The following is a 27,880-nucleotide window of genomic DNA, read 5'->3' on the forward strand; positions in this document are numbered from 1 at the left end:
TCATCATTGCACCAAGCAGTGTTGGAAAATACATATATATATGTATATAATCATGTAAAAACAGGGGAGAGGACAGATATGTACAAGAGGACAGCTAGAACTAACACCTAGCAGTTAAGTGTTATAAGATCATATTCCAGACAGTAAAACTAAGGGTGCGTTCACAGCTAACCAGTCTGGTTTGACTGAAACAAACTCAACTTCATTTGCAGCATTAACTCAGTTTGTTTGCAGCGTTAGGTTTGCTCATGTGTGACACAATAATAACGTTAGATTAAATCAAATCTATGTTCTATTTCAAAAATATAAATAAAGAGTGTGAAGAGTCTGGACCCTTTATTTAAGTCATATACTCACAGACGGCTTCTTGTTGCTGGCATTGGCATATTTCTGTAAAAATGGGACCAGGGCAGACGGAGGTTCAGTCGCTGGTTCAGGCTGGAGACACGGGGGATTACAAAGGGACAGACGTCAGAGATCAGTCAGATCCAATGAGGGCATAATACAATAAAGTCAATCAATAAAACAACAGAGAGCTTCCATCTAAAACTAAACACCAGATAGATTCAGTTCTGCTGATCCAAATGTCTTAAAAAGCATTATTATTTCTAAAATTGTGTTTACTTACTGGTGTGTCATCTACAAATATTAGCACCATAAAGTTCACCGTATCCTGTAAAACAGAGACAGATAAGGGTTATTCAATCCAGATTAAACTGACTTTGAGTCTTCTAAACCCTTCAGAGCTGTGTTCAAAATTCAGAGAGGAAAACTGATTTTTTATTATTTAATAAGTTATGTTCCACATTATCACAAACTTCTATAGGACCCCTGTCTAAATATGGACGATAATCCAGCATATTTAAAGGCTTTTCAATTACAACACTGCAGCTATAAATATGTAGCTATATAAAATAGAAAGTAAATGAAGCTGAAAATCTTCAGCCGTAGTCTGATAATGTGATGGTGTTAAATAACAGGACCGGATTAGGGCCACTGGAAAACCCTAGAATTCTGAGATAATAGTCAGAATTACGTCTTTAATCTCAGAATTTTGACTGTAATCTCTGATTTCTGTCTTTAATCTCAGAAATGGAAAAAAATGCACGTCAAAAAAGTTAGTATGCTGTGGACCTAATCCTCTTCCATTCTAAATAAACACTGAGAATTACAGATTCTGTACTGTTATCTAAACTTTTTTCACATCAGTGAACAAACATCTTCTACTGACCGGGTCAGCCATGAAATCCATTGTTGGTAAAACGACGGATCCCGCCATCACCTCCCGCATCAACAGAGCCAGAGACCTGAGCAGACGAGGCAGAGCACGCTCAGAAATAGAATCTACTACAGAACGATTATTAGAATAAACCCAGTGATTAATGCATTCCAGATGGTCCTTATGCTGGTCCTTGTCTCTTTACCTGCAGTCTGTGGCTTTTGGAGGCATGACGAAGGGGAACAACATCTCAGTCAGCTTCCTCAGGTACAGCAGCTCGTCTTTGCGGCTGCGCAGAGCGATGTGGAGGTCCGGACCGTATTCATCCAATCCTGCCTGCTGTAGACCTTCCAGACTGTTCACTGCGGAGACACCATAGTATATTCACACCTGTATGTCCATGCACACAGTTAACAAAGTTTCATGAACTCTGTTTCTATAATGCAATAGCAGGATCTAGAGCTGTTTTGGGCTTTGAGAGAACAAGCAGTAATCCTTAAAGCTTTGAGTGGATAAACCTCAATGAGTAGTGATATGATATAACAGGGCTTCAGTTAGCAGCTGATGTTCTCCGTCAGTCACAGAAGCAGAAGTTTAACTGGTGCTGGATTAACGTGATGTTAAAGTTAGCTAATAAACCTTGAAGGGAAAGAGACAGAATAATGACGTGTCATTCATGAATGAGCCTGTTCAACGAGATATACAACAGGAGCTGACACCCATTTTTGAGGCAGCTTCTTTTTTTAATCCACATTTAAAAACCCAAACTGGTACCAAATGAAGAGCAGCTCTTATAACTGAGCTGAGCCAGATCTCTAAAAAGAGATGGACTTCTCATCACATCAGGCAATCAACATAGATTAGGTTTTACTGGACAAACTGGAGTGAACAAACCGGACCGCTTGGTGGAATTGGACCACATGCTAGCGCTGCCTCACTCCGCCTCCGCAGAACAAAGATGGAGGTATTTAATCCATGTCTGCTGCTCTTTCTATAGGAGCTTTTAATTTTTACCCTCTGCCTGAATTTGCTGCTTCTTTTTCTGACTGAAAAGCAGCTCAGTTTCAAACCCTGGCATTATGATGCCAGAAATCACTTCCTGCCCTTGAAGTTTTTTTGTTGTGATGTGACGTTATCTGCAAACATCCCACCAGTCTCTAAGTACTGCTTAAAACTGAAGTTTTAACAACTGTTCGTTTGTACTGACTGATACCTTTGAGTCGAGCTTTTGTGATGACTTCAACATGCTTCATTGCAGCTTTCATCACTTTGTCTGCAAATACAGCAGGGACGTCCACCTGCCAAAACAAACAAACACCAAAGACAGGTAAGTTATAAGACCTACAGAGACATTCGCAAGAATAATCAGTAGAATTCAGCAATAATATGAAGGAAAAACAACAACAGCAAACAAATGTCTAGTAATGAGGCAACAACCACAGTTTGGTTTGTGAGACGGTTTACATAAATGACTCAGAAAACTGGAAAAACTGGAATATTTGTAGGAACAAAACAACTCCAGACGCAAATATGGAGCTTCATTTTCACACAATAAACGTCTTTACACACCGGGCCTGTTATTTTCGGATGCATTTGTTCTGTAATTTGGAAAAACGTCAAACACTTGGACCTTGCACACTGAGTCCAATGCGTTTTTTTTTTGCCTTCAGTGCAAAAATTTGTAGAATGTGGCAATTGTTTGGTACTGCTAGCCTGTGTCTCTGTCACTTCTTTAAAATCCCGCTGGATCCATCCTGACAGAGAGCCTTATACAGCACACGTTCATTCGTCATAGCGCTGAGCCAAGTTGGAGAGTAGGAGAGGAACTTTGTAATTCTCCATTATGACCTGTAAGTAGGCCACAAACGTATGCCTTTATTTCCATGGCTGCAATCAACATTTTACCCCTGCAAACTACGGAGTTTAAAGTGAAGTTTTGGAGCAAGAGAGGGAGAGAGGGAGGAGGGGTTGGGCATGGGTGAGCGAGCAAGCGAGAACAAAGCAACAGGCGCTGATCTGGATTATCATTCACCAGTCTATCAGTTATATATCCATGGCTGACATCCACATAATAAAGGAACAAACTTTGGCATTAAAGTGAAGTTTTGGTGTGGGAGAGAGAGAGAGAGAGAAGGGGTCTCACGGTGGTGAGTGCATGAGGGGGAAGCAGCAGGCATTTTTGAACTATCAAACATCCATTTAAATGACTTGGACTTATACGAAATTTCGTATAAAATCAAACCTGACGCAAATCTCGGCGTCAGCGTGCAAACATGATTAGAACAACATGAGCTTGATTTTATTTTTTTAACATGCGAACGTTGTGGACGAAAAAACGGAAGCCTTGAGAGTGAGCAGAACTATCCAGTATCGTCTGTTTCTGGCTACTTTGAAGGAGATGTATTATACAAAAATCTCTTTTCAGGCTTTTCTAAAAAAACATATGTGCCCCTGGCCTGTCCACAATCTCCTCAAATACCAGAAAAATCCACCCCCACCCTCTCTTTCTCCACCTTTCAGAAAATGTGTGCTGAAACAAGCCGTTCTCAGATTTTCCCCTCATGATGTCATATGGAGTTAGCCCTGTCCCCAGGTTCAGTTTGCCCTCCCCACTTGGATGAAAGTTCTGCCCTCCTCTCCCGATCCTCCTCTCAGCTGCCAGCCAGATTCATTTCCTGAGAGAAGCGTGGCCAGGGGAGGAGTCAGACAGCTCAGCAGCATTTAAGCCACAGACACAGAAACAGCTCATTCTGAGCAGGGCTGAAACAGAGGAGTTTTTAGACATGCAGAAATACAATACTGGAGTATTTTTATAGCAACAAACTTCACAGGCATGTTTTGGGGACCTCTGAGACCAATATAAACTTGTCTTAAAGGGGTAAAATGTGTCCCCTTTCAACTGGATTATTAGATTTGCTTGTATTGGATCAATTATTGTCATCTTAATGTCTTTCTATTGGGGCGTAAGAAGGCAGATAATGTCCTGTAGGGAACTGAGTGTATAACTGCTGGTATATGGGTTTAAAAAGAAGCATCCTTTCTTAGAGCTGTCTGAGTTTCACCTTCTGAGCCCGGCGGAGGAGCACCGAAGCAAAGAAGCGAAAAGTCATCCTCAGTTCATCCACACACGCCTCGTCATCTGTGATGTCCCTGAAAACCAGACAGAGGACTTTAAAACAACACCTCCAGAAATAAATAAGACTCTCAGGCAATCAGAGAAATGTTCTTACCTGTACCAGGGGTACACAAAGTTCTCCAGGACTAACTCAAACACCTGCAAATCAGAGAAGAGGAACACAGAGAACAGTTGCTGACATAGATGGCACATTACAGATTCAGAGAATAGACACTTTCACACGTGCACGTCTGAAAAACTCTAGAAAATTTAAAGCAGATGAAGGTCTCAGGAGGGTTAGAGATGAGGTAAAAAGAAAGACACATCAGGAGCAGTCAGCTTTCTAACAATGACAAATTCTGACAAACAGAATCTTCTCCATAAATACTGGCACTTCACTTCCTGGGTAGCTAATTGAACCCGTGGGGGAAAATCTGGTGTTAATTCATCTGTTTGCATTCAGGCATGCAGCTTAAGGAAAACCTTCAGGAAGTTTTTATCTGTTTTGTTCAAGTATGTTATAAACAGAATAAAATGGAGGATAAAGCTATGAACATGCATCCATTCTCTACCTACCTCTGCTATCGAAGCGTCCACTTTTGAATGAACCTTCAGGTCCAACCATGGTTGATAGTTCTCAAGGAGCAGAGTCGGCCTGTAGAGATTTAAAGAATCCTGTTAATCCGTCACCCTCCTCGTCTTTTACATCCAGAATTTCTGAATTAAACTCACTTGTGACGTTTGCACTTGACCTTCCCACACACGGCACAGCTGTGACCCAGAGGAAACAACTCCTGCTCCTGCCGCTGTGGGATCCAAACAAAATAATCATTCATCTGCTGGATCATAAACTATATAAAACATCAAGCTATGTTTTTAGAATAAACCGGAATTATCTTTGTTTGTAAACACCAACATGTTTCACACGTAAACAAACATCTAACAAACTTACTCTACTCCTCGGTTTGACATTAAAATAGATATTTGGGAGGAGGGAGGAGGGTCCGAGGGAGCAGTAGAAAGTGACGACGCCAGCCAGGAACGACCAGAACACCATCAGGATGTGGATATACCTGCAGGGAGATCGACATTTAAATGTATGATGACAGTGGTCCTGACTGAATGTAGGTTATAATATAGAATGATTTATTGCTTGTATTTGTTGAAAAATACACAAGACAAGGAATCTAATAATAATCTAAATCACAATCGCAATACTGGGGGGGGACTCAATTAGATTATTTTTGCAGCTCAATCAGCGATTTATAGTATGTTATACACTGCTTTCCACATTATTAAGCAAATTACATTTTTTCTCTTTTTTTCCAAAATGTTTATGCAAATGACAATCAGAGTATTTTTCAAGTCATCAGCCATTAGAGCATAATTCAAATGTTTTTGAACAAACTTCGTCATGATAATCGGTATCTTTTTTTTAAATAAAAACCTCAAAATGCACTTTTCCACATTAAGCAGGCCACAGGTTTCAGCAATATGGGAAAGAAAAAGGATCTCTCTGCAGCCAAAAAGTCTCAAATAGTGCAATGCCTTGGACAAGAAATGAAAACATTAGATATTTCATGAAAAATTAATCGTGATCAATGTAGAGCACAGACGGGTTCCTGCAGATAAAGGCATAATGAGGAAGGTTTCTGATGGACAAATTCATCAAATTAACAGAGCAGATGCTAAAATACCATTACAAAGCAGCAAACAGGTATTTGAAGCTGCTGGTGCCTCTGGAGTCCCACCAACCTCAAGGTGTAGGATCCTCCAGAGCCTTGCAGTCGTGTATAAACCTACTATTCAGCCCCCCCTAACCAATGCTCACAAGCAGAAACGGTTGCAGTGGGCCCAGAAATACATGAAGACTCATTTTCAAACAGTCTTGTTGACTGATGAGTGCCGTGCAACCCTGGATGGTCCAGATGGAGGAGTAGTGGATGGTTGGTGGATGGCCACCATGTCCCAACAAGGCTGTGACATCAGCAAGGAGGGGGCGGAGTCATGTTCTGGGCCAGAATCATGAGGAGAGAGCTGATAGGCCCCTTTAGGGTCCCTGAAGGTGTGAAAATGACCTCGGCAAAGTATCTAGAGTTTCTGACTGACCACTTTCTTCCATGGTACAAAAAGAAGAACTGTGCCTTCTGTAGCAAAATGATCTTCATGCATGACAATGCACCATCTCATGCTGCAGAGAATCCCTCTGTGTCATTGGCTGCTATGGGCATAAAAGGAGAGAAACTCATGGTGTGGCCCCCATCCTCCCCTGACCTTTAACCCTACTGAGAACCTTTGGAGCATCCTCAAGCTAAAGATCTATGAGGGTGGGAGGCAGTTCACATCAGAACAGCAGCTCTGGGAGGATATTCTGACATCCTGCAAAGAAATTCAAGCAGAAACTCTCCAAAAACTCACAAGTTCAATGGATGAAGAATAGTGAAGGTGATATCAGAGAAGGGCTCCTATGTTAACATGAACTTGGCCTGTTCAGATGTTTTTGACTGAAATAGCTTTGATTTCAGTAAATATGACCTCCTGATGCTGCAGATTCAACACATGACCATTCTCAGTTCTTTACAACCTATAAAATGTTTTAAAACTGTGTCGTGCTTAATAATGTGGAAAAGTGCCTTTGGGAAAAATAAGAGAAAAATGTCATTTGCTAAATAATGTGGAGAGTGGTGTACATTTATATCACATGGTTTTAGTAGTTTCTTAATTCATTCATTTGAATATTTTATTCATTTTTGGACATTTGAAAAATCCAGCATATTCTACCTTTAATTTCTTGAAAACATAACAATTACTTTCTAATCACTGAAAAAAATATTTTAAGATGAAGGCTAAAGCTTATCTATAAACAACTAAGCTTTTGTCGTTGTCATGGGAAAACGCATGTCAATAAAATATAACAATACATGTCTTATTTTCTTCATTATCGATTTATTATGAAGTAAACAACACCGTCTCCAATCAAACACAGCTTTTCTCTGTCTGTTTTAAACATCTGTTACATGTCACCAGTTAACACGGTCACCAATTACACCGCAACACAGGTCACGTATCACATGACCTCCTCGGTGTTCAGAGATAATCCCCCCCCGTGAATACTCGTCTATATTTCTGAGATAGCTCTTACCTGTTGAGCAGCACCGTGAGGGAGAGCATAGACAGCAGCAGGAAGCAGAAGACTGGATACTGACGGCCAGCTTCTCTCAGGACGTCCAACTTCAGCCCCAGCTTTAAAAACGTTAAAACTCCAGCCATCCTCCACACGGACCTGCTGACAGGCGGGTAGAATATTAGAGAGCTACCCTTCGATAACAGGCCACTAGAGACAGATAAATCCGCATCTTTAGACCAGTAACATCAGCTCAAAGTGAGTTTAAGGTGAAAATGTCACTCTGTGTCGACGGTAGCCGTCCTGAGAAAGTTCAGCTAGCTGGACGGAAGCTAGCGTAACCGTTAACGTTCGTTATGTTTTTCTAGTACTTACAGCGACGATATCAGCCTAAAACTTCTTCATATAAAAACAAACATTTTATCCAGAGGCTCCGACTTCGTCTGTAAGTCAGCTTAGTTCCTTAATATGAAAATAAATCTTCAGTTTTAAAGTTTTTGCTCCATTTTTTAAAGTCCCGTCCCACTTCCTTGACAGATGGAATGTTTTCTAATCCAACCGCCGGGGTTGCCAGATCCGCCAGGGAAGCAAGTAATACGTTAACCAAATTGTTCCTGACAGTTTCATATTTTGACGTTTGATGATGAGCCCATGGACTTAATCATTCAGCATATATGTGACCAACAGAAGCGGTGGTTGCTGTAAGTACAACAGATTTTGAAGAGTGAGAGTGTTATGTCCAGGCTCCATACTGATATGCTCATTATTATGTTACTTGTTTTTTGTTGAGTCCACTTGGGGCTTCCACAGTCAGGAAAAACCCACAAACCTTTATCTTGTTGATATATACATTGATGACCCTCTGGTATCCCTACAAACTGCTGCCTCATTTTCCTCCTAGTGTGCAAAAAATGCGCAGGGGGGTTATTACTGTAAATAGAAAAGTTATATTAATTTATTTTTAATTGTTTAATTTTTTCCTTGTTTCGTTAACTTATGCCATTAACAAAAATATCAAATACTCAATATTTGTCACATCTTTTAACCCTTTAATTGCCATGTTTGTAATGCAAACAAACACAAATTTTTGATGAAAAAAAAACACAAATTGATTTTTTTTTTCAAGATACTACACTGAAAGTGAATAACTTATTTATGGATGATTGCAGCCTGGCATATGTCATTGATTAGTAGCATCATTGGTTAAAATGCATTATTAGTTTTTTTGTGAGGTCAGTTATTCTAAAATACTCACGTTTTTCACCCTTCTGTGCAAAAAATGCACACCTTTAAATCATGTTACAAATATCGTACATTTCAAAATTGTTTTACTGTTATTGAATTATATTTTTCTCATTTAAGGTCAGCCCTAACCATAAATGTCAAATACTCATTCATTTAAATTTTTTTTAACCCTTTAAATGCCACATTTCATTGATGGTCACTGCATTTTTAGATGCAAAATACACAAAAAATGATTTTTTTTACAAGTTACTACATGAAAATTAGATAACTTATTTTTTGATTATTGCACAGACACACTCACAGACTCACACACTGATCTGCACTTAAACAAAACCTCAGAGAGTTAGTGAGCAGGGGAGCAGAGGGCAGTATAACACTGAAATCTGGTGGAAAAAACATGGATTTCCTGCCCTCGCCCATATATGGTAAAAGTGACGTCACAGGGTAAAAAAATGGTCCAGGTGAAAACGTAAAGCCCCGACTCTCAAATGAAGCCCAGAAACCAGAAAATGCATGATTCATGCCTTAATGGCGTAAAGATCAACAGAAGTGGTTTAAATGGGGGTTTTTGCACAGCAAGGATATTAACGCTATAAAAAAGGTTTACTTTATTTATGTTGGGCTGATTGTTGTGGGCTGATTTTGAAAACTGTGCAAAAATGATAAAAAATTACAATACATGATAATATTACGTGTGAAAGAGGACAATTTTTTTTTTTTTTAATATCAACTAAGTGTGCACTTTTGGCTCAAGGGGTACCAGAGGGTTACGAGCAAACACTCATCAATTTGTAATTGTTTTGCGATTATTTGCTTCTGGAGATGCACATTTTTACTGCCACAGGGGGATTTACCACAATTACCCCACTTCAAGATGCACATGCTTTTAAAATATATTTGATTAAGCAGGCTGTATAAAGTTAAGGTTTTGCATTTATTCTCCAAATATGGCACAAGTGATAGTTAAATACAAGCATAGGCCAGTTGTTCTGGTGCTGTTTGCTGTAGTTCTGACTTTTTCACAGACATGGCAACCCTAAATCACATGACGTCACTTCCCTCTGAGCGAACCTAGATCTGGTGGAGCTACAGCTTGACAGAGGATAATTACATGTAAACCCAGTGACCCTTAACCCTTTTATATTTAAATTAAAGGTTATTCTTCAAGCGTATATTTATAACTCCTGCTTCTATTTAAGAGTCAGTGATAATTAAGCTTTAATTGAGGCTATAAGAATGATCCTTAAATTAACACAAACAATGATGAGAAGTATTTTCCCCTTCCTGATTTTTTATATTTTTGCATATTAGTCACACTTAAGTGTGAGTCAAACTTCAACTCAAGTCACTTTATTATGGCCTTATTTGTCAGGTAGCTTGTGTACTTTTAATTTTTTGAGTACTTTTCAATACTATTGATCATTAAATATAAGAAATTGTTTCCAACCATACATTAAAAACATTTATCAACTTTAGTTCCTAGTTTGATTTGACCTAGTTAGAACTGCAGTCAAATGAAGAACACACAACCCAGAGTCAAAGTCAACAACTTTATTAGAAAAATAGGTTGAACTCACCTTGCTGTACAGTATAAAACAATTCATTTGCAAGAATGCAAACACACTTTGTTAGCAAAAAACAAAAACCAACAATTTTGACCCTTAAAATTGGCAATCCAAGAGTCAGTGCTAGTTTAACACAAAGTCTCTGGCTCTGTCTCTACAGCCAAAACACAAAAAAGGAAGAACAAGCTGCACAAATCTTGCTGAAGATTCCAGACATGGTGTTTCATCGCAGACATGATCGAAATAAAATACTAATGACATTGAAAAAGAGTTTAAAGGAGCAATCCAACCAAACAAATGTAGATTTAAAAGCTTTCCAGAGGCTTCTCCTTTTGTTTTGATGCAGTTTCCTACAGTTTGTAGTTTGCCTTTCACTTAAGTAGAGCTCAGTGTATAAAAAGCTTTAGTCATGTCTGCAGACTCTGTGCAAACATCTCTATATGTGCATAATTTCTGATTGGTCTCCGTATCTTTGAACTGTATTTCCTACGAATCTTTCCTAGTTTATAAAGTGAATACCTGAAAAGGTTTTGAAAAATTATATCTTTGGTGCCGACTGTGACAGCAGCACAGACAAACTCTGCTACAGGAGTAACCTTAGACAATCAGATGTGAAATTTATCTAGATACTATATTTTAGGCATTATTTTCAGTTGGAGAGAGGCAGTAGCTACTGGCAAGGGTTTAGTTGAAGTGACACTTGACCTGTAAACTATGGCAGCCAGAGACGGGTGTGAATACAGCTACAGATCAGAACTGGACAACAGAAAGAGAAAAGGACCACACTGAAAGCTTTACTCTTCTCCTGACTGGCTTCAGCTTGAGTTGACTTTAACTGGCTCCACTGATGCCTTGCTTTGTGGCTCTGATTGCACCAGACACAGAGACAGTCCAATCACTCTACAAGATTTATTTTGAAAGGCTCTCAAAACGTTGTCAATGGGGTGACCTGAAACTTATGCCATCCATGAATATGTGGAACATACAGGAGAGGATTAAGGACACTGCATTTAAAAAAACAGAAATCCACGACCTTTATTTTTTTTTTCCAATTCCGATTTTAACGTCAGAATTTTGACTTTGTTCTCAGAACTAAAAAAAAATCTGAAGTTTGACTGTGAACCAAAACAAAAAAAAAAAATCAGAATTTTAATTTTAATTTGAGAACCAAGACAAAATATAATCTGAATTTTGACTTAAATCTCAGACTCCTAAGAAAAAAAAATCCAAATTCTAAGATTCTAAGAGTCAGGATTTTATGAAATGACGCCAGAATCCTGAGAAAAAAATCTGATTCTGAGAAGGAAAGCAAGCACTCCAATTAAGGTCAGAATTCTCGTGTTTAAGCGGGAATTTTGAGAAAATTCAGAAATCCTAGATTAAAGTCAGAATTTATAATCAAGTTTTTATTGTGAAGTAAAGAAATATCTGAATTCTGAGGATAAAAAGGCAGGATTCTTTGACTGAAGTTCAAATGCTGAAAAAAAGCAAGATTCTGAAAAAGAGTCAGAATTCTCAGATTTGTTTGAATTCTGAGAAGAAAACAGAATTCAATTAAAGCCTAAATACTGAAATACTGAAGAAAAAAAGCACGATTCTGGGGAAAAAAGGTCAGCTTCTCCTATTTAAGTTAGGATTTTGCAGAAAAGTTAAAATTTTGGGATTAAAGTCAGATAAATTAGAAAGTCAAGATTCTGACAGTCAATTTCTGGGGGGAAAAAACAATCCTGAAAAAAGCCATATTTCTAAAATTAAAGTCAGAATTTAAGAAAAATCCAAATTTGGAGATTAAAATCAAAATTCTGAGGATAAAAGTGATTAAATTCTGAGTTCTAAGAATGAAAAAGAAATACATCATAATTGTTGTAAATGGCCCCTAACCCTGTTCCATAGAAACAGTCTGTCTGCAGTGTCAGGATTATAAAATTATGTTAAATATTAGATTTTTAGCTGAATATTTCTACCCATCTTTATCATTAACAGCATCCTCACACAATGGAAAGTCCTCAGTCATTTCACAAAGCCTAAGTTTCTGAGTTTCACAGCGCTTAAATGCAGCATACCTGCTGACATTTGTAGACATTTTAATATACAAAAGTTGGATTTCCTCCTTTAAATTCTTTACATTTTGACTTCCAGTCAAACATGTACAATGACAGTAAAAAGTCAACAAGTAACACCAATTATTCCTCACTAAATTTGCCACAAACTTTAAATATATATGGATAAACTCACATAAACTTTTTTAGATTTATACTCATGCTTTTCTATGCCATCTTTGATTCCTAAATGTTTTTTTCCTGTTTTAAAGGGCCTGGAAATAAATTCATTTTCCTCTACACCTGCTCACAATAAAAAGGCAGCTTCACTGAATGTCAGAGCTCATACATGTAAGAAATAACATGGATGTTTGTGCAGAGCAGACATCCTTGCATTGACTCAACAAACACAAACAGAACAACAGTCTTTTCATGATGGAAGACAGAGGAAGACTTCAGCTTCCTGGCATCTACGATCATAAAAAGAAACATTTATAAAACAAAGTGTCTGTAAACTACGTCGTCACTCGGTTCATTCATAAAGACAGTAAGGCTCATTTCAGGAAGAACACGCTGACAGTGAGTGAAGCCCATGTCCAGTCAAAGCCTGATTTATACTCACGCTGGGAATCTACACCACAGATTAAACTACTTCCTGCAGCCGCATGGGCAAAAACAGCTGTGATTGGATGTTTGTTCAAGAGAACTAGACATAGGGCTTTATGCAGGTTTGTAGCCTGCTGCTTTCACCCAGCTGCTAGCCAGTTTGTTCAGTTGTTTTTAACCTTGTATTTAAATATAATTTAGATTTTACTGCCTTGTTTTTACTCCATTAAAGTCTGTGGTTAATGTGCAGTTTTGCAGCTGTTTGGTATTAAAAAGCTCTAACTTTAAGGTGTTATAATCAGCTTAATAAAAGAGCTGTACAAGCTCATGCAAGCTGCATTAAAACTTCACAATAGCATTTTAAGGCTATGAGGAGGCAGCATTGATTCACACACTAATATAAATCAGGCTTTGAGCTCATTAAGTGCTGTTATTGACTGAATCTCTGACGGTGGAGTCCGTAGAGACAGGAAGTGTCCTCAAGTACAAAAAAAAGGGGCGGATCAGGTGAGTCCTTCAAACTGAGGTAGTTAACGGACCCTTGTCTGCTCAGCTTCTTTGGCTGGCTACAAACCAGATGATTTTAGGACCTCAGTCTTAACAGACTGTTGGTCGTGTGGAGCCTTCCTGATCTGGCTGCCTACAATGGAACACCCATAATAGCCAATAACAGCGAGCACGCCAGAAAGCATGACCAGAGGATGTTACGGCTCAAAGACATGGCAGCAATCATAACTACACAGTCTTCAAAGCCAGGACAGGCCAACTCATGCAGCTGTCCTCACAATCATCCTCAATATTTATGCATCTTCTAAAATCATGTTTGATCTCACAGGAAAAATCCTGTGTCCATGGCGATCCAGACACGCCATCAAGTGAGTGAATTCAGGGTATTATAAAGTTAAAAATCCCTCCAAACTATCCTCATGTCTGTGGCGTCCAACATCTCTATAATCTGCAAAAAAATAAAAGTAAAAATCATCTTGTTTGCAGCCAGACTCAACCGAACAGTTTTCCTGGATTACCCAACCTTCAACAGCAGGTGATCACACCTGGGTGCTTCCTCTGATAATCAGAGATTATCAAGTCTAATCCATCATAAAAGATGTAGTTTAAGAACTTAAAAAAGTAGCACAACTAAACACTCCAAATTTTAAAAAAGTGCAAAGATATTTCCTGAAGGATGTCCAGTAAGAACTCCTGTTCAGTTAAGTCTAAAATAGCATATCTGGGGTGTACAAGGGAGGGGGTGGTACGGTGGCCCTGAAGCAAAAACATGAAATCGAACGTATTAAATTTCAGGAGAACTACTCCAACAAATATCAAATTTGGAGAAACATTTTGTTTCATGCTTTTTAATTTTGTGTTTCAAAAATGTTTGTCTCACTGTTTATTCATTTATATTTATAAAACGCTTTACTTTGTTCACTAAAGTTTGTGTCAAGATTTGTGTTTCTGGATTATTATTATTTAATTTTTTAATTAATGAGTTTTCTGATTAGTTTTTTTTTTCGAGCACTCAATGATAAATTCCCAAGGAATTTACTAGCCTGCGCGTCGCAAACCAAATTCCAAGAAGAATCTGGATCGTGGCATGCCCCTTGGCAGATTGGCCCTCTTGTCTGCCGCCAACAAGTGCTCCACCAAAGAGGGAGACTTTGCAAGAACGACTTTTCATGTCAAGGAAAAGGACCTGTTCTTTGTAGACCCTCTATACCACAATCACCCAGACTCTATCATCCTAGCCTCTATGATGATCCGGTGGGCAATAGTAGGATTGTCACTTAATGTCAAGCTAGAGCATGCGTAACCATGGATGAAGGTAGTCGAGCACCTCTCGACCTACCTTCAAGACGCTGGCATGGCAATGTTTGTCCAAATTCAGGACCTACTCCTCGTGAACCGTTTGCCAGAGCTCACCTTCGCTCTGTTCATTAGCAAACTGAACAGGTACAAAGAGGCCTGTTTTGCTCCTTCTGCTCTTTGGGACTTTGGACCTTGCGCCCGGTTCCTTGAACTCCAAGAGGCATCTCTGTTCCAGGCAGGGAACCTGGTTGAGTTCATGCGCAGCTTCACCTCAGAGTTCAACCCCAGACCCGGGGCAATCCTGACAGGCGGACAAAGCGTCGTTCGGCATATCTATTAAAATGGCAGAAGGGCAGCTGCTACAATAAACCATGACATTATTGATGAGATTCTGGTGCCCCTTGAAAGTGCCAAAGCAGCTGCTCAAGTCTCTGCAGTAGTTCTACAGAGGAGCGGGCAAAACGATGGGTGGAATGGCATGGATGCATTCTTGTTCGGTGCAACTGCACGCCGCATCCAGAGGTTGATCTTCGGGATTTACTTTTTAAAAAAAAAAGTTTTTTTTTTTGCATTTCAAGAAATGACGCGTCACAAATTAAAATTGCCGCCTTAATTTCTTGAACTGTTCTTTAAATTTTCATATTTTTTTTCCACACATGCACAAAAAAAATCAGTCGAAACATTTGGCTACAACAAAAAAGGTTTTAAAATTTAAAAGATGTAGTGAGTCATTATTTTCTATTTTTCACAAAATGTCTGAAATATTTTAAAATCTATTTTCTATAACATTTAAATGCTTTCCATTCCACAAATCATGTCATTTTTTTTTTTATTTTATGAAATGTTTATTTTACATTTGGTGCATTTCACAAAAAAAAAAAAATTATTGTTTTTATTTGTTTTTCATGAAATGTTTTAAATTCCAAACATTTCTGTTTTCATGTATTCAGTGTTTAAAAGTTTTAAAATATATTTCCTTTTCATAAAACTAAATACTTTTCAGTTTATTTTTGACTTTTTCAATTTCACTTAATGTTTATGTTTTGATATAAAAACTTTCATTTCATATCACAAAATTATATGCTTTCTTGATTCACAAATGTATTTCATGAAAAATTTTTGAATTTTATGAAACATTTGTTTTACACTGCAGTTTCACAAAATGATGATACTTTTAAAGTTTATTCATTTCGTTTTATTTAAACTGTTCTATAGTTTCAGGAAATGTTTGAAATTCTCAATGTCTACAACGTTTGATTTTACAACAGTTAAACAACCAAAAAAATCAGATTAAAAAAACGTATTAAACATTTACAAAAAGGGTTCGTATTTCATGTTCATTTTATTCTGCATTTCATACCATTTTTGTTTTACCAAGTGGTATTTTTTTCAACAAATGTTTTTGCATTTTATAATTTTTTATGTTTATTCAAATGTTTTTATATCCGAGTGAACTTTTTGGGATTCATTTACTGTTTTCCTGTGATGAAAGCTTTGAGTTTTGTGAATTGCGATTGGGTTTCATGATTTGGTAGTGACTGGCACCACCAAATTATTTTAGCTTCATTTTTGAGATCCAACTTTTTTCAAATGAAGAAAAAAGAAATCTGAGAACAGTCAGTATTCCAGGTATAAAATTCGGAGACTGAAATTGGAATTTTGACATTTTCCTCAGAGTTCTGAGTTTAAAGTCATAGTTTTCATGTGAGAAATCTGTCTCTTGACACTAAACTCACAAGTCAAAGATTTCATCAAGCACATTTTGGCTTTCCCAAAATGTGCTTGATGATTTTTTTTTTCCTCAAATGATTCTTCATTTGACAAATCGTTTTTCACAAATGCCTTTTTTTCTTCCAAAGGACAAGGTCTGCTTTTGCAGTTTATGTTATTTTTAAAAATGTGTCCCATCAAAAGGCTTCCCGCTGCCCTGGAGACATTAAGGGTTCCTTGAAATGTTATTGCCTTTTACAAAATGTTTCTGGTTTAAGGAAATGTTTGTTTCAAGCTTCATAGTGTTCTCATGATAAAATTTTTGTTTCATTTGTTTTGTGTTACACCAAAGTTTTGTTTGACCTTCAAGGCCACCGTAGCATTGGGTTTGGGCTCTATAAACTTAAAACTTTGGAAAAAGCAAGTATGAGGTTTGCTCTTCTGATCATCTTCAAACATGGCGCTTTCAGTCTTTAAAGGCTGGAATACCATTGGACCACTGAGTCTGGTGACCTTACCATCCCATCCACGGCAGCCTGCAGTGTGTGATGCCAAACACTGGTCAGTCTTCATAGCGACTCTTCAGGACCAGCCTCGACCCCTTTTTCCTGCTAGTCAGGTAACAAAAGGAAGCAATTAGAGAATGGAAAACAGGATCATGTTACATCTACACACATCTACTTTTCTGTGGCAAACACTGAGTATAAAACCGAGGAGGAGCGGCTGTGTCAAACATGAATCTGCATTCATTAGACGAAGCATTCTCACAGGCCTGAAGCCCTCTGATTAGCATGCACATGTCAATGCCTTAAGTCTGAGTTGTTAAAATTGTCTGAGGTGCAGCTGGTGAAGCATGGACAAGCAGAGAGAAAGAAAAAGGAGGTTAAGAGCAGCCGGTGTATTGATTAGAGCAAACTGAACAGAAACATTACAAGCAAGTCGTGCATGGCATTTATCTGTCACATTAGCACATCAAACCTCCAGATAAGCATGCGAGATTAGTATCCAGGCCTTCAACAGCTAGGAAGATCCTTCTGGGACAAGGAAAAGCTCCACTTTGGAATGAATTCTCAAATTGTGCTTTAATTCCCCCAAACTTGTTACTGAAGTGACTTGTATGGCAGACTTGTAGGGGGATGGGGCTTATGCTGCACTGACAGTGAATTTCGGACACCAATTTGTGAGACATTTATGTTTTTTTTTGACATGAGAGGAACTCATAAGGATGGAGTATGTCACTACACATACAGAGCACTTGAGATGCCGACTGTAGAAGAAGTAGGTGATTTGGAATTTGATGGCATGCACGGTGACACTGTAGCATGTGGCCAACATTGGCAAACCTTTAGTCCATTTTCTTCCACAAGGAGCCTTAAATTTGAAGGCAATTTGAAAAGAGAATTTGCCGAAACATGAATTTGCAACACAATTTGAAGTTTTTGTACACGTGTGCGTGTATGTTTATTAAAGCAGACAAACAGCAAAGAATACAAGCCAAAATGTAAAGCCAAAAAATAGGACTACGACGGTCCTTTTTTTTCTTTTTTCAATAACAAGACACGCATTACTTTGTGACAATACAAATTGTATTTTCATTTGTTTTTAAATACATGTTTAGGAGACATATGCTTTGTTGCCGTTAGCTACTTAAAACATGGAAACCAGAATTTCTAAAAACATACATAAAGCTATAGCCAAATAGACAGCTCGAGCACATAATTGCATCTAAAAATTTCTTTCAAACTTTGTTATGGAAAATCTTTTAAACGACCATCTTTTAAAAAACAAAAAACAAAAGGGATAAAAAGAAAAGCAGTTCGCCAGAAACAGGTGGGAGTGTGACTACTGTTCGAGTCCAAGCGGATTATTAAAATATGTACAAAAAGATATCTTGCCAGATGTCACCCAATTTTGAGGAAAAAACGCAGGCAACCGTATGGGATAGAGGGCCAATCAGATCAAGTCTCTAAATAAAAAGACAAAAACAAAACAATAAAACACGGATTTTGTTATCAAAGCCCTACTGGTTTACTTCCACTGTTGCCCAAAAGAATCCTGATAAAATTCCTGGTTGTCGGATTTGTAACCGGAATAGTTACCAGAATGATCACCACCTTGGAGCGGTTGCTGAGCAATGGGTTGAGAGCCCCAGTTCTGATTATTGGTCTGGCGACGCTTGCAATCTGGCTGGTTGTACCCATCAGCTTTGCGCTTTCCTCCTACATTTCCACCGCGGCCACCCCGAGCACCACGTACCCCTCCTCGCCCTCTCGGCTGCACGATTCCTCTCACGCCTCGCCCGCCGCGGCCTGGTCCCGGCCCGCCACGCTGGGAGAAGTTGGCTCTGCCTCTGGGTGCCCCTGCGCCGCCGCGTCCCCTGGCTGGAGAAGCTCCGCCCCTGGGACCCCTGCTGCCGCCCCGCCCTCGGGCCGGGGCCTGGAAGTCGTCGTACCCATAGTAGGGGTCGTCGTAGCCGCCGCGGTAGTTGTGATAGTCATAGCCGTAGTAGTCGTAGTAATCCTCATAACCGTAGTAGTCAGGGGGGTAAGAGTAAGCGCCCCTGTTACCGCCTCTGCCCCGGCCTCTGACAGGAGGAGGCATGTGGGGGGGAGGAGGGTAGTAGTAATAGTCATCATACCTGATGAAGCAAGAGAAGGGAGGCAAAAAAACTATGAGAATAAAGATCACTGAAGGATGAGCACAATCTGTGGGCGCAGAAGTAGGAGAGAACATTTTATACAATAGTAGGGGTTTATAATCTCTATATGTGAAACATCGGTTACTTTTAGCTTGTTTATCACAGGCTGAAGTCTTACTGTGTAATTTGCATTGTCCCTATCAAATAAACTTAAATAAAAAATAACTTTCTCAAATATTTCCTGACTATATCATGTAAATGCTCACTCCTGCAAAAGATGGCAGGTCTCCAAACAAGTGATGTCTTTGAATCAAACCTTACAGACTTGAATTTCTGTAACATCATCTCTATTTATCTCACTTCCTGTATTTCTGTCACTGCTCCTACTCTGTTCCTAGTAGAGGTGGGAATTTTAAGGCACCTCCAATTAGGATTCATAGGGCTACTATTCGATTCTTAATTGATTATTTATGCATTTTGAGGCACTTTGGCTTTTTTGTACTCACTGAGTCAGATGTAATTTAAAAAACTTGCATTTGTGTTTAGAAAAACCCAGGAGTTGAATAATGTGTTAAAATGTTTTACAGTGATATTAAGCTATATTTACACAATACTTTGACAGGCCAAGTTTTAGGTTAGCCTCGCCTCCAGACGAGTCATCCGGAGTTTAAAGCCACTTTAAAAGTGTTTTTTTTTTTTTTTTTACTTTGATGTAAAGAAAAATACACAGGATGCAAGAGCATAGCCATGAAACTGTCAATCCTTCTGATTTTACTGATTAGCTCTGGAGGACAATCTGACATTTTTTTAAACACTGACCTCGACTCTATTGTTACTCAGACTTGCTGAGAAGTTACTCACATGTGTGTCTTGGCTGCATGCCGTTGTGCTTTGCGTTCCTTCCTCTTCTGATCCGGCGGCTTGGCAAAAACGATCTCAATTGGCTCTCCCTCCAGCTCCTTCCCGTTCATTTCTTCCAACGCCTTTGAGAAGGAGAGATTGGCGTGTTTATTTAAGGATAAAGGAGTTACAAACATAACTCCAACATGTGTACCACAAAAGTCCTAAAGCAATGCAAATACCTTCACTGCACCGTCCCTCTCCTCAAAGTGAATGAAAGCGTAGTCTTTGAGCTTCTTAACTCGCTCCAGTTTTCCAAACTGACTGAACGACGTCTCCAGGAGCTCCTCTGTAACACCGTTGGCCAGGTTCCTGACAAATAAAACCTTGACCTGCAAAAAACAATGAAGAGGTTCAAACTCAGGTCGGCTTCAAGGTACCTTAATGCTATTTTTCTATAAATGTTTGTTGATCCTCACCTTTGCCATGACCTCTGGGTCAGGATCTTCAATGGGATCAGCCCACTCCACAGTCACCACGTTACCCCACACCTTCACTTTACCGCTCATGAGCCGGCGGCGAGCCTGAGCAGCTGTTTTGTGGTCTTCATACTCAAGGAAACAGAAGCCTCTGTTTTTCTTTTTGTCATCAGGTTGATGGTAGAGAATGACGTCGCTGAGGCCCTCTGTAAATATGAGAGATCAAAATCATTCAAACACTACAGCCAAAACCGGCATGAATTCAAACACTAGAGGTATTGCTCTCACCTGTTACTTTAGCAAACTCTTCTACAATCTGCTCCTTGGTTTTACTCTTGGGAATGGAGCCAACAAATAGCCTGTTGTTGGCCACAGATATACACACCCCGATGTGCTTTCCAGGGCGAATCTCATGATTATTACACTGTGAGAAAAAAGGATAAAAACAGGTAAACACTGGATGATGACAGGGATGGCGTTAATTCTGTCCAACAGGAAGGACATTTTTACTGCAAAATTGAAGTTTATTTGAAAGACGCATCTTCATGCTGGATTATTTTTACGGGGTTGAACTTTTAATGGAGCCAGCAATCCAAAAGGACCGTTTATGAGCTAGTATTTCATCATTTTCATTTCTTTAGATCACAGGTGTTAAACTCAAAGTCCGAGGGCCAAATGCAGCCCACAATGCAGTTTTATCCGGCCTTAAGATCGTATCTTAATTAGAACTGACTCCTAAAAAGTCAGGAATGAGGGAAAGATATCAATGTGTTTTTATTTAATATTTTATTTTCAAATGTGAATGAAACCTAGGACTTTGATTTTTTTATTTCATATGACATTTTAAATTCAAAATTTTGACCTTTTCTCTCATATTGTGACCTTTTAGATTCACAATTTTACATTTTAAATCATACCTTGACCTTTCAAACTCTTAACTTTGACATCTAATCCAGTATTTTCACTTTTTACACTACTGACTGAGAATTGTATCTCATATTTCGATCTTCCAGAGTCACAATTTTGAATCTTAGCTTCCATTTTGACCTTTTAAACTCCTGATTTGGTATTTTATCTCATATCTTGACCTTTAAACTCATGGTTTTCTCATATGTTTTCTCATATATCTCATATGTTTGGCCTTTAAAACCTTATTTTGACTTTTAATTTTTTGTTTTTAAAGTTAACTTTTTGTCTCAGATTTTTAACCTTTAAACCCATTTATTTCATAAGCATTTATTTGACATGGACACAAATTAAGAGTGTTGCTGTGATATATAATCATTTTTATTTTTTAGAAATCCTGAAATCGTTTATCATCACTGTTTAATTTCTCCTATAATTCATTACCTGTGAAAACAGGGTTGACAATTTTTGGATAAACCTTGACCCTGTTAGGCCCTCAGGTTAAACCTAAATTCAGATTTCGGCCCCTGCTGTGATTGAGTTTGACACTCCTGCTTTAGATGTTAATGAGAAAAAAAATGAGGGTATAAAGCACAATACTTCTCCCAAATATACTTCAGTAAAATCAACAATTTCAAAAACTAATCAAAAAAGTACAAGTACATTAAAAGATACCCAACTGCAGTAACAGGAGTAAATGGAATACTCTCCACCACTGAAAGCAGTCTGAGCTTTTGAATATCAAACTGTCCGTACACCTTGAGGGGAGTTAACACCTGACATTAAGGGTTACCACTTGGAATCTGAATATCTAGTACAGATGTCAATGCGAGGTCTCAATTGGGTCAAAAATAGCCATCCTAACTTGACTTTCACACCTTCAGTTTCCCTCAAGCGACATCTGTTCTAATGCACAGTCCATTCAGGACAAACTCACCAGTTTCACCGCCTCCTGAGCTGCCTCCTTAGTGCAGAATGTGACGAAGGCATAACCTCTGTTCAGCCCGCTCAGCGGGTCCATCATTAACCGGAGGTCCCAGATAGGTCCAGCCTTCTCAAAGAGAGGAACCAGCTCATCTTCAAACAGGTCACGGGGAATCTTCCCAACAAAAATCTACAAGAAATTCCAACAGCTTTAAATACACACATTTAAAGGCAGGGCATCTTTTCTAAGCAACTAGGAAAATTAATTGAACACAGAACACAAAATTTTAGAAGAATAACAGTTGAACAGTTAAGTGGCTAAATTGTACCTCAGTTCCAACTGTAGGCTGGGCACCTGTGTACACGGACTCTGGTGGCGGCCCGCCATACTTCCGCTGGCCTGTTGTAACATCCAGTGTGTAATTGGTTCTGTCCAGGAGTTCTTTTATTTTGGCCTCATCTGGTCCTTTAGTGGGATCTGAAACTTTAGTCCCTTGTTTCTCTCTCTGCCTGTAGGTCTTCATTACCCCACACAGAAAGGCACTTTTGTTCTGAAGCAGAGGATTGAGATGGAAACATTAATTACTACCAAGGAGAACCCACAGAAATGAGAATACATTTTTAAGCAACACTATACAAAAGTGTTTGTTTTACACGACTTAACTTACTTGCACGTGAGACAGGTCACTCTCTTTGAACTGGAGCAGCACCTGCAGAGCTCCATCCTCGCTGAATTCCTTTAAAGCATCAATAGCCCTTTCGTCTAGGTCACTGTGTGCTACAAGGCCTAATGAACACAACAAAGACGAGACAGACTAAATCATTTGAGCAGGTGAGCAGTGAGAGCAAGCAGAGGTATGACTCATGCAGACATAAAGGAGGCTTAATAATCACAGTATAATTTATACATACCAGAGGGAATCAAAGAAACTGTCAGATGAATACATAAAGGCTTGATTAAGTACACCTTCCTGATCATCTACTTGTGTTTCTCACAGCCTATAAAGTTTTGATGAAACAACTCTCCAAAGCGAGCAGCAGGAATCAAATGGCACAGCTTCTACTCATAATATCAACAGCTCAGTTATCATTCTTGATGTTCCTCCTGCTCAAAGAGAACAATTCACCTGCTGCAGGCCGACAGCTGCTCCATTGTTCCTGTGTGTGCTACAGCACCAGCTGGCTTCAATCTACCTTCCTTGATCTCTTCACAGCAAGCCTACGCCTATTCTCCTCATTCACACTAGATCATTCACTGTAGAATCTGAATACTATAGAGCTCTTCAACAACTAAAAACAAATATATACTTCTCTGATGGATAAGAGGAGGGGATTATATGTGTGCGTTTTAATCTGTATACAGTATTAATGCATTCCTGGCGGTGCAATATTAACGTGTCATTTGCCCACTATTGTGCCCACTTTCTCCCTGTCTTGTCTCAATCAACCAGGACCCATTTTAAATCCTACAAAGTAAATTACTAAACTTGTGACTGTGTAGGAAAGGCCATAAACACAGACCTTTTAAGGTTATGCATATGTTGGCATAATCAGATTTACATGGGTGCCTTTTATGGAATTGTGTATAAAGACAAGCACTGGATTTCTGTATTGTTCAAACTTCAAAATCAGACGCTGGCTGTCGTTTCTGCCCAATGCATTCTGGGTAGTGACGCCCCATAGTGTCATTGTTTTCTCCTCCATTGCCATTCAGAAAGCTCTCTTTATTTCTAACCAATGTGCAGTTTTAATTAAGAGGACAATTTGAAAGATATTACTGTAATACAAACAGAAGTGACTACAATTGGAAAGATGTGGGAAGAACAATTTTGATTTGCAAGGTACTGCTAAAATATTTTGTTTACAGCTTGCAAATAGGGAAAGACCATCAACCTCAGAATGAAGATAAAACTGTAGGCATAATTATGTTGGAATTGGTATGTCTGTATAATGAACAAAAATGTACCCAAGAATTGTCTTGAGGTCCTGTGACCCACCTGTAAAATTCTAACATACCCCAACCTGCGACCCACACAAAAGTCAGTCACAAGCGTATGAAAAAAACTCTTCTGTGCTGTGATAATTAGTACACTGTGGTTCTTTTCTCTAGATCAGGGGTGCCAAACTCATGGCCCGGGAAACAAATCCAGCCCATGGTACAGTTACACCCGGCTCGCAAGACCATATCCTCTTCTTATTATAACAGACACTTAACTATAAGGTCTGCAGATTCACTCCAGTATAAAAATGTAAACTTAACACAGTCAATAATACTATGGTTCTGTGTTAATTTCCCAAAGTCTGAGCGAATAAAAATGTATTGATGAATGTCCCCTAAAGCAGGGGTCATCAACTACATTTGCACAAGGGCCAGACTCAGTCTTGACAGAGACTCTGGGGGCCGGACTTTCAAATAAACAAAAATGATATAAATATTTTGGTCTGATGAACATTCTATCGTATTGGTATTTGTATTTCTTTTCAAAACACAGGACATTTTTTGTCATTACCAGTGAGATCTATCCATATTATATATAATGCAGAAGGTCACAACAAGACAGGCCAGCCCACAGAACTGCCTGAGCCTCTGAAAATCCCAAATAATGGGCCCTCCCCAAAGGTGATTAAGCACCAATATCAACACATTTTTGACACTTTTAACCCCATTTGGCCATTTCTGCAACATCTGCTGCCCCTCGTAACATATTTTTGATCATTTTTGCCACTTCTAAAACAATTATTGCCACTTTTTGCCCATTTTTTCCACACTTTCCTGCCAATTACTGTTCCTGTGTGCCACGCTTTTACCCCTTTTCACAACTTTAGATTATTTTTGCCACTTTAAACCAATTTTTGATACCTTTTGCCTCTTTAAAACATTTTTTGTATCCTCAAACCCCTTTCAAACCACTTTTCCTGCACATTTTTGCCCCTTTGTGCCATTCCACAACCCATTTTGCCACCCTCCAACTCCTTTTTATCATCTACTCTGGCTAATTTTGCAACATTTCTGCCAGCCTTAACCCTTTTTTGAAAGATTTTAATAATGGCTGACGAATGAATTTCTGTTAAAACAGATCAAAATCAAATCATTCTAGAACTATTTCAATAGTAACTGATTTTGGGATGGATTTAACAGCTGCAGACATTTCAAGCCAAAAGACACTCCTAAAACCAGAACGTCTTCTTTTCCTCTAATCTTCTGGGGGCCGGACAGGGAGCTTTGGGGGCCTAATGTGGCCCTCGGGCCACCAGTTGATGATCAGTGCCCTTCTTTGTCTTGTCCAAACTATTTCCACCAATGGCCCCACACAGAAGTGTAAAAGGATGGTGGGGCCACTTCCATACACCTGTTGTTTGGGGTACTGCAGTTAGTAAAACCAATCAAATGTAAGTTTAGATATGCATAGTGACTGAGTATGCTGAAATGGCTAGTCAACAGCTGAAAAAAAAATTTAAGGATTTTGGGGAGGCCTTGTGGGCCCTGGCCACCACTGGCAACCAATAAGGGCATTGTAAATCAGAATTTTGTTATTATTCTGGTTGCCAACATGTTAACCATTTGCAGTCTTGTCTCAATTTAGTCACAAAAACTCAATAGATTGTTCTTGTCAAAATGTTTGTTTGCATAATCAGCATGGTAGCACCACCTTGTGCTGAAACTAAGAAGTACAATACAGTCTAGTGTCATGTTGTAATGTGGGCAATATTTAATTTTATTCTTAGAATGTGCTGCGGACCATTGAAAAATAGTCTGCAGGCTGCATTTGCAGTAGTTTGGACACACCTGATCTAAGACAAAAGTTCAACAATCATCAGAGATTTGATTGCAGGTGGTAATGTCTAATCCAGCTGAGAGCTTATCTAGATTATAGCAGAAATTAAGCATGGTAGCTGTCTGATTCAATCACTGGTGCATAACTCCACTAGTTAAAACACTGTACAAGCTAGTTTGCATTGTTCTAGGTCTGATTCCTCAAAGCAAAGGGTTTTCCTAGGGGTGTTTGAGCTGTTTGTGAACCAATGGCTGCCTTTTAATCATCTGCTTCAGTCCTCTTGCTTCTCAAACTAAGCACAACACAGCAGCCAGCCACTATTCTTGATCCAATAACTGCCCAGTCCTGCTAGAATGTACCTTACCTGTATGGTGTTGCTCTTCCCATGGTAGGTAATGGTATCAAAGGCAATTGGAAAAAACATTCCGAGATTCACTTACCTGCTACATAAAGTTCGTCTAGTTTCTCAGCAACTTTCTGGTGTAATCCAGCCTCCAGTAAAGCTGGGAAATGTTCCGAGCGGGTCACCGCTGCAGTAGTGTCCATTGGTTCCTCCGTGCCGTTCCCGTTTACATGATCTGTGGCCATGTCTCCAGACATCTGTGCACATGAGATTACAACAGAATTACCAACAAATGCACTATTATCATCTCTCAGAGAGCCCAGTGAAGCTGGGGACAGGATTGTGCAATTTGGCGCCATCGTTCAGGAGGATCATTGTTGACAAACTCAAACATAATCCAAGTGGCTGCAGTTAGCGCAGTTAGGTCCGAAGTCTCTGCATCAGTGAGTCGAGCTTAACTGTGTAATTCCCTTCTAACAAAGCGAATTCAACTCACTGTGCTGCCCCACAAAAGCTTCCCAAATCAATTAAACGTTAATCTCAGTTAAATCCCGCTAGTTTCCAAACGTCTACCACGCCTCTGTTAGCTCACAGTCATTAGTGGTGCAGGCTCGAGCAGAGCACAGGCCTCAGTCCGCGTGGAGGTGCAAGCTAAATGAAGAAAACACAACAAACTACCAATAAATATGCATATGTTCCATTTATCTCTCATCGAAGTCCCATGTGCATTCGACAATGTATATGTTTGTCGTTTGGAAACACTGAATTGAAGAACAACCGTTTTCAAAATGCCGGCTAGCCGTGTAAAAAGAGCTGCTAAGCGGTAGCCGGTTCAGCATCCACCGTCGGTTCACTGAGCCACAATAGAAACACCACGTTAAGGACGAAATGCAATAGAAAAAATCGGTGAATACATACCATGCGATTCACAAATTAGGTGCACGATGCTGATCCGTCGTGTCAAAGGGGCTTAAAATAAATGAAAATATTCACGCCGGTGCTTTCAGGATGGTTTCTTTCCTCCCGGTGAAACAAAATGGCGACGACGTAACGTCGCGAGCTCTCCTTCTCGACTGGATGCAAGGGGTTTCTTAAACTGCTTCTCAAGGGCTTCTTTGTATTTTTAACATCCGGTCTGATCAAATTAATTCCATATTATTCAGTCTTTCATAGCAGTGACTGGCATCGATATATACCTCAATTATCACACGGTGGCAACGACATAACAACAGAAAACCGTTTTTAGTTTGTTCATCTCTCGCTAGTCTGCAAAGAAAGACTTTATTACTGAATTTAACCGAGGATTTCCTTATATTTCATTTTTCAATAAATAAGGACTTTTATTTTGAAAACTTAGACCGGAAAAAATATTGATGAATTACAACTCAAGCCGGGCTATGCATACCGAAACAGTGTTGAATTACTCAATTAAAAAAATAATCTATTACGTTAACATAAAACGCCCTTTTGACTGTAAATTTATTCCTTTTAAAAGGTTTGTCTTTTCTTCCCAAGGTTAGATAATATTTTAGTTAACTGAGAGTG

General features: G+C 39.1%; 2 protein-coding genes across 8 annotated transcripts in view; both read right to left on the reverse strand.

Annotated features, from left to right (window-relative positions):
* Positions 1 to 8,016, reverse strand: part of snx14 (sorting nexin 14) — a 29,499-nt gene extending 21,483 nt beyond the window's left edge. For 4 of the 5 annotated variants that reach the window (XM_041805213.1, XM_041805211.1, XM_041805212.1 and 1 more), the window contains exons 1-12: positions 7,834 to 8,016; positions 7,477 to 7,617; positions 5,287 to 5,407; positions 5,067 to 5,140; positions 4,911 to 4,989; positions 4,450 to 4,493; positions 4,282 to 4,369; positions 2,433 to 2,517; positions 1,425 to 1,581; positions 1,232 to 1,307; positions 629 to 673; positions 358 to 438 (exon numbers count right to left, since the gene is read on the reverse strand). In XM_041805213.1, coding sequence (XP_041661147.1) covers positions 358 to 438; positions 629 to 673; positions 1,232 to 1,307; positions 1,425 to 1,581; positions 2,433 to 2,517; positions 4,282 to 4,369; positions 4,450 to 4,493; positions 4,911 to 4,989; positions 5,067 to 5,140; positions 5,287 to 5,407; positions 7,477 to 7,604 — 978 coding nt within the window. In that variant the 5' untranslated portion in view covers positions 7,605 to 7,617; positions 7,834 to 8,016. Of the gene's footprint in view, positions 1 to 357; positions 439 to 628; positions 674 to 1,231; positions 1,308 to 1,424; positions 1,582 to 2,432; positions 2,518 to 4,281; positions 4,370 to 4,449; positions 4,494 to 4,910; positions 4,990 to 5,066; positions 5,141 to 5,286; positions 5,408 to 7,476; positions 7,621 to 7,833 lie in introns of all 5 variants that reach the window. The other variant, XM_041805210.1, reaches the window with a different exon arrangement.
* Positions 8,017 to 15,787: 7,771 nt separating this feature from the next.
* Positions 15,788 to 27,401, reverse strand: LOC121520999 (heterogeneous nuclear ribonucleoprotein Q-like). Of its 3 annotated transcripts, none has more exons than XM_041804679.1 (11): positions 27,254 to 27,401; positions 26,433 to 26,592; positions 22,885 to 23,003; positions 22,546 to 22,767; positions 22,230 to 22,406; positions 20,675 to 20,810; positions 20,387 to 20,592; positions 20,150 to 20,299; positions 19,929 to 20,050; positions 18,529 to 19,067; positions 15,788 to 17,037 (listed from the first exon to the last, which is right to left on the reverse strand). In XM_041804679.1, the coding sequence occupies exons 1-11, from the start codon at positions 27,254 to 27,256 to the stop codon at positions 17,012 to 17,014; spliced, it is 1,860 nt and encodes a 619-aa protein (XP_041660613.1). In that variant the 5' UTR covers positions 27,257 to 27,401; the 3' UTR covers positions 15,788 to 17,011. The 3 variants fall into 3 exon arrangements, with proteins under 3 accessions (XP_041660613.1, XP_041660612.1, XP_041660611.1); XM_041804678.1 differs by having other exon boundaries at positions 15,788 to 17,040; XM_041804677.1 differs by lacking the exon at positions 15,788 to 17,037 and having other exon boundaries at positions 17,859 to 19,067.
* Positions 27,402 to 27,880: the final 479 nt, after the last annotated feature.

Source organism: Cheilinus undulatus, linkage group 14 (genome assembly GCF_018320785.1).
Source record: "Cheilinus undulatus linkage group 14, ASM1832078v1, whole genome shotgun sequence".
Classification (NCBI taxonomy): Eukaryota; Metazoa; Chordata; class Actinopteri; order Labriformes; family Labridae; genus Cheilinus; species Cheilinus undulatus.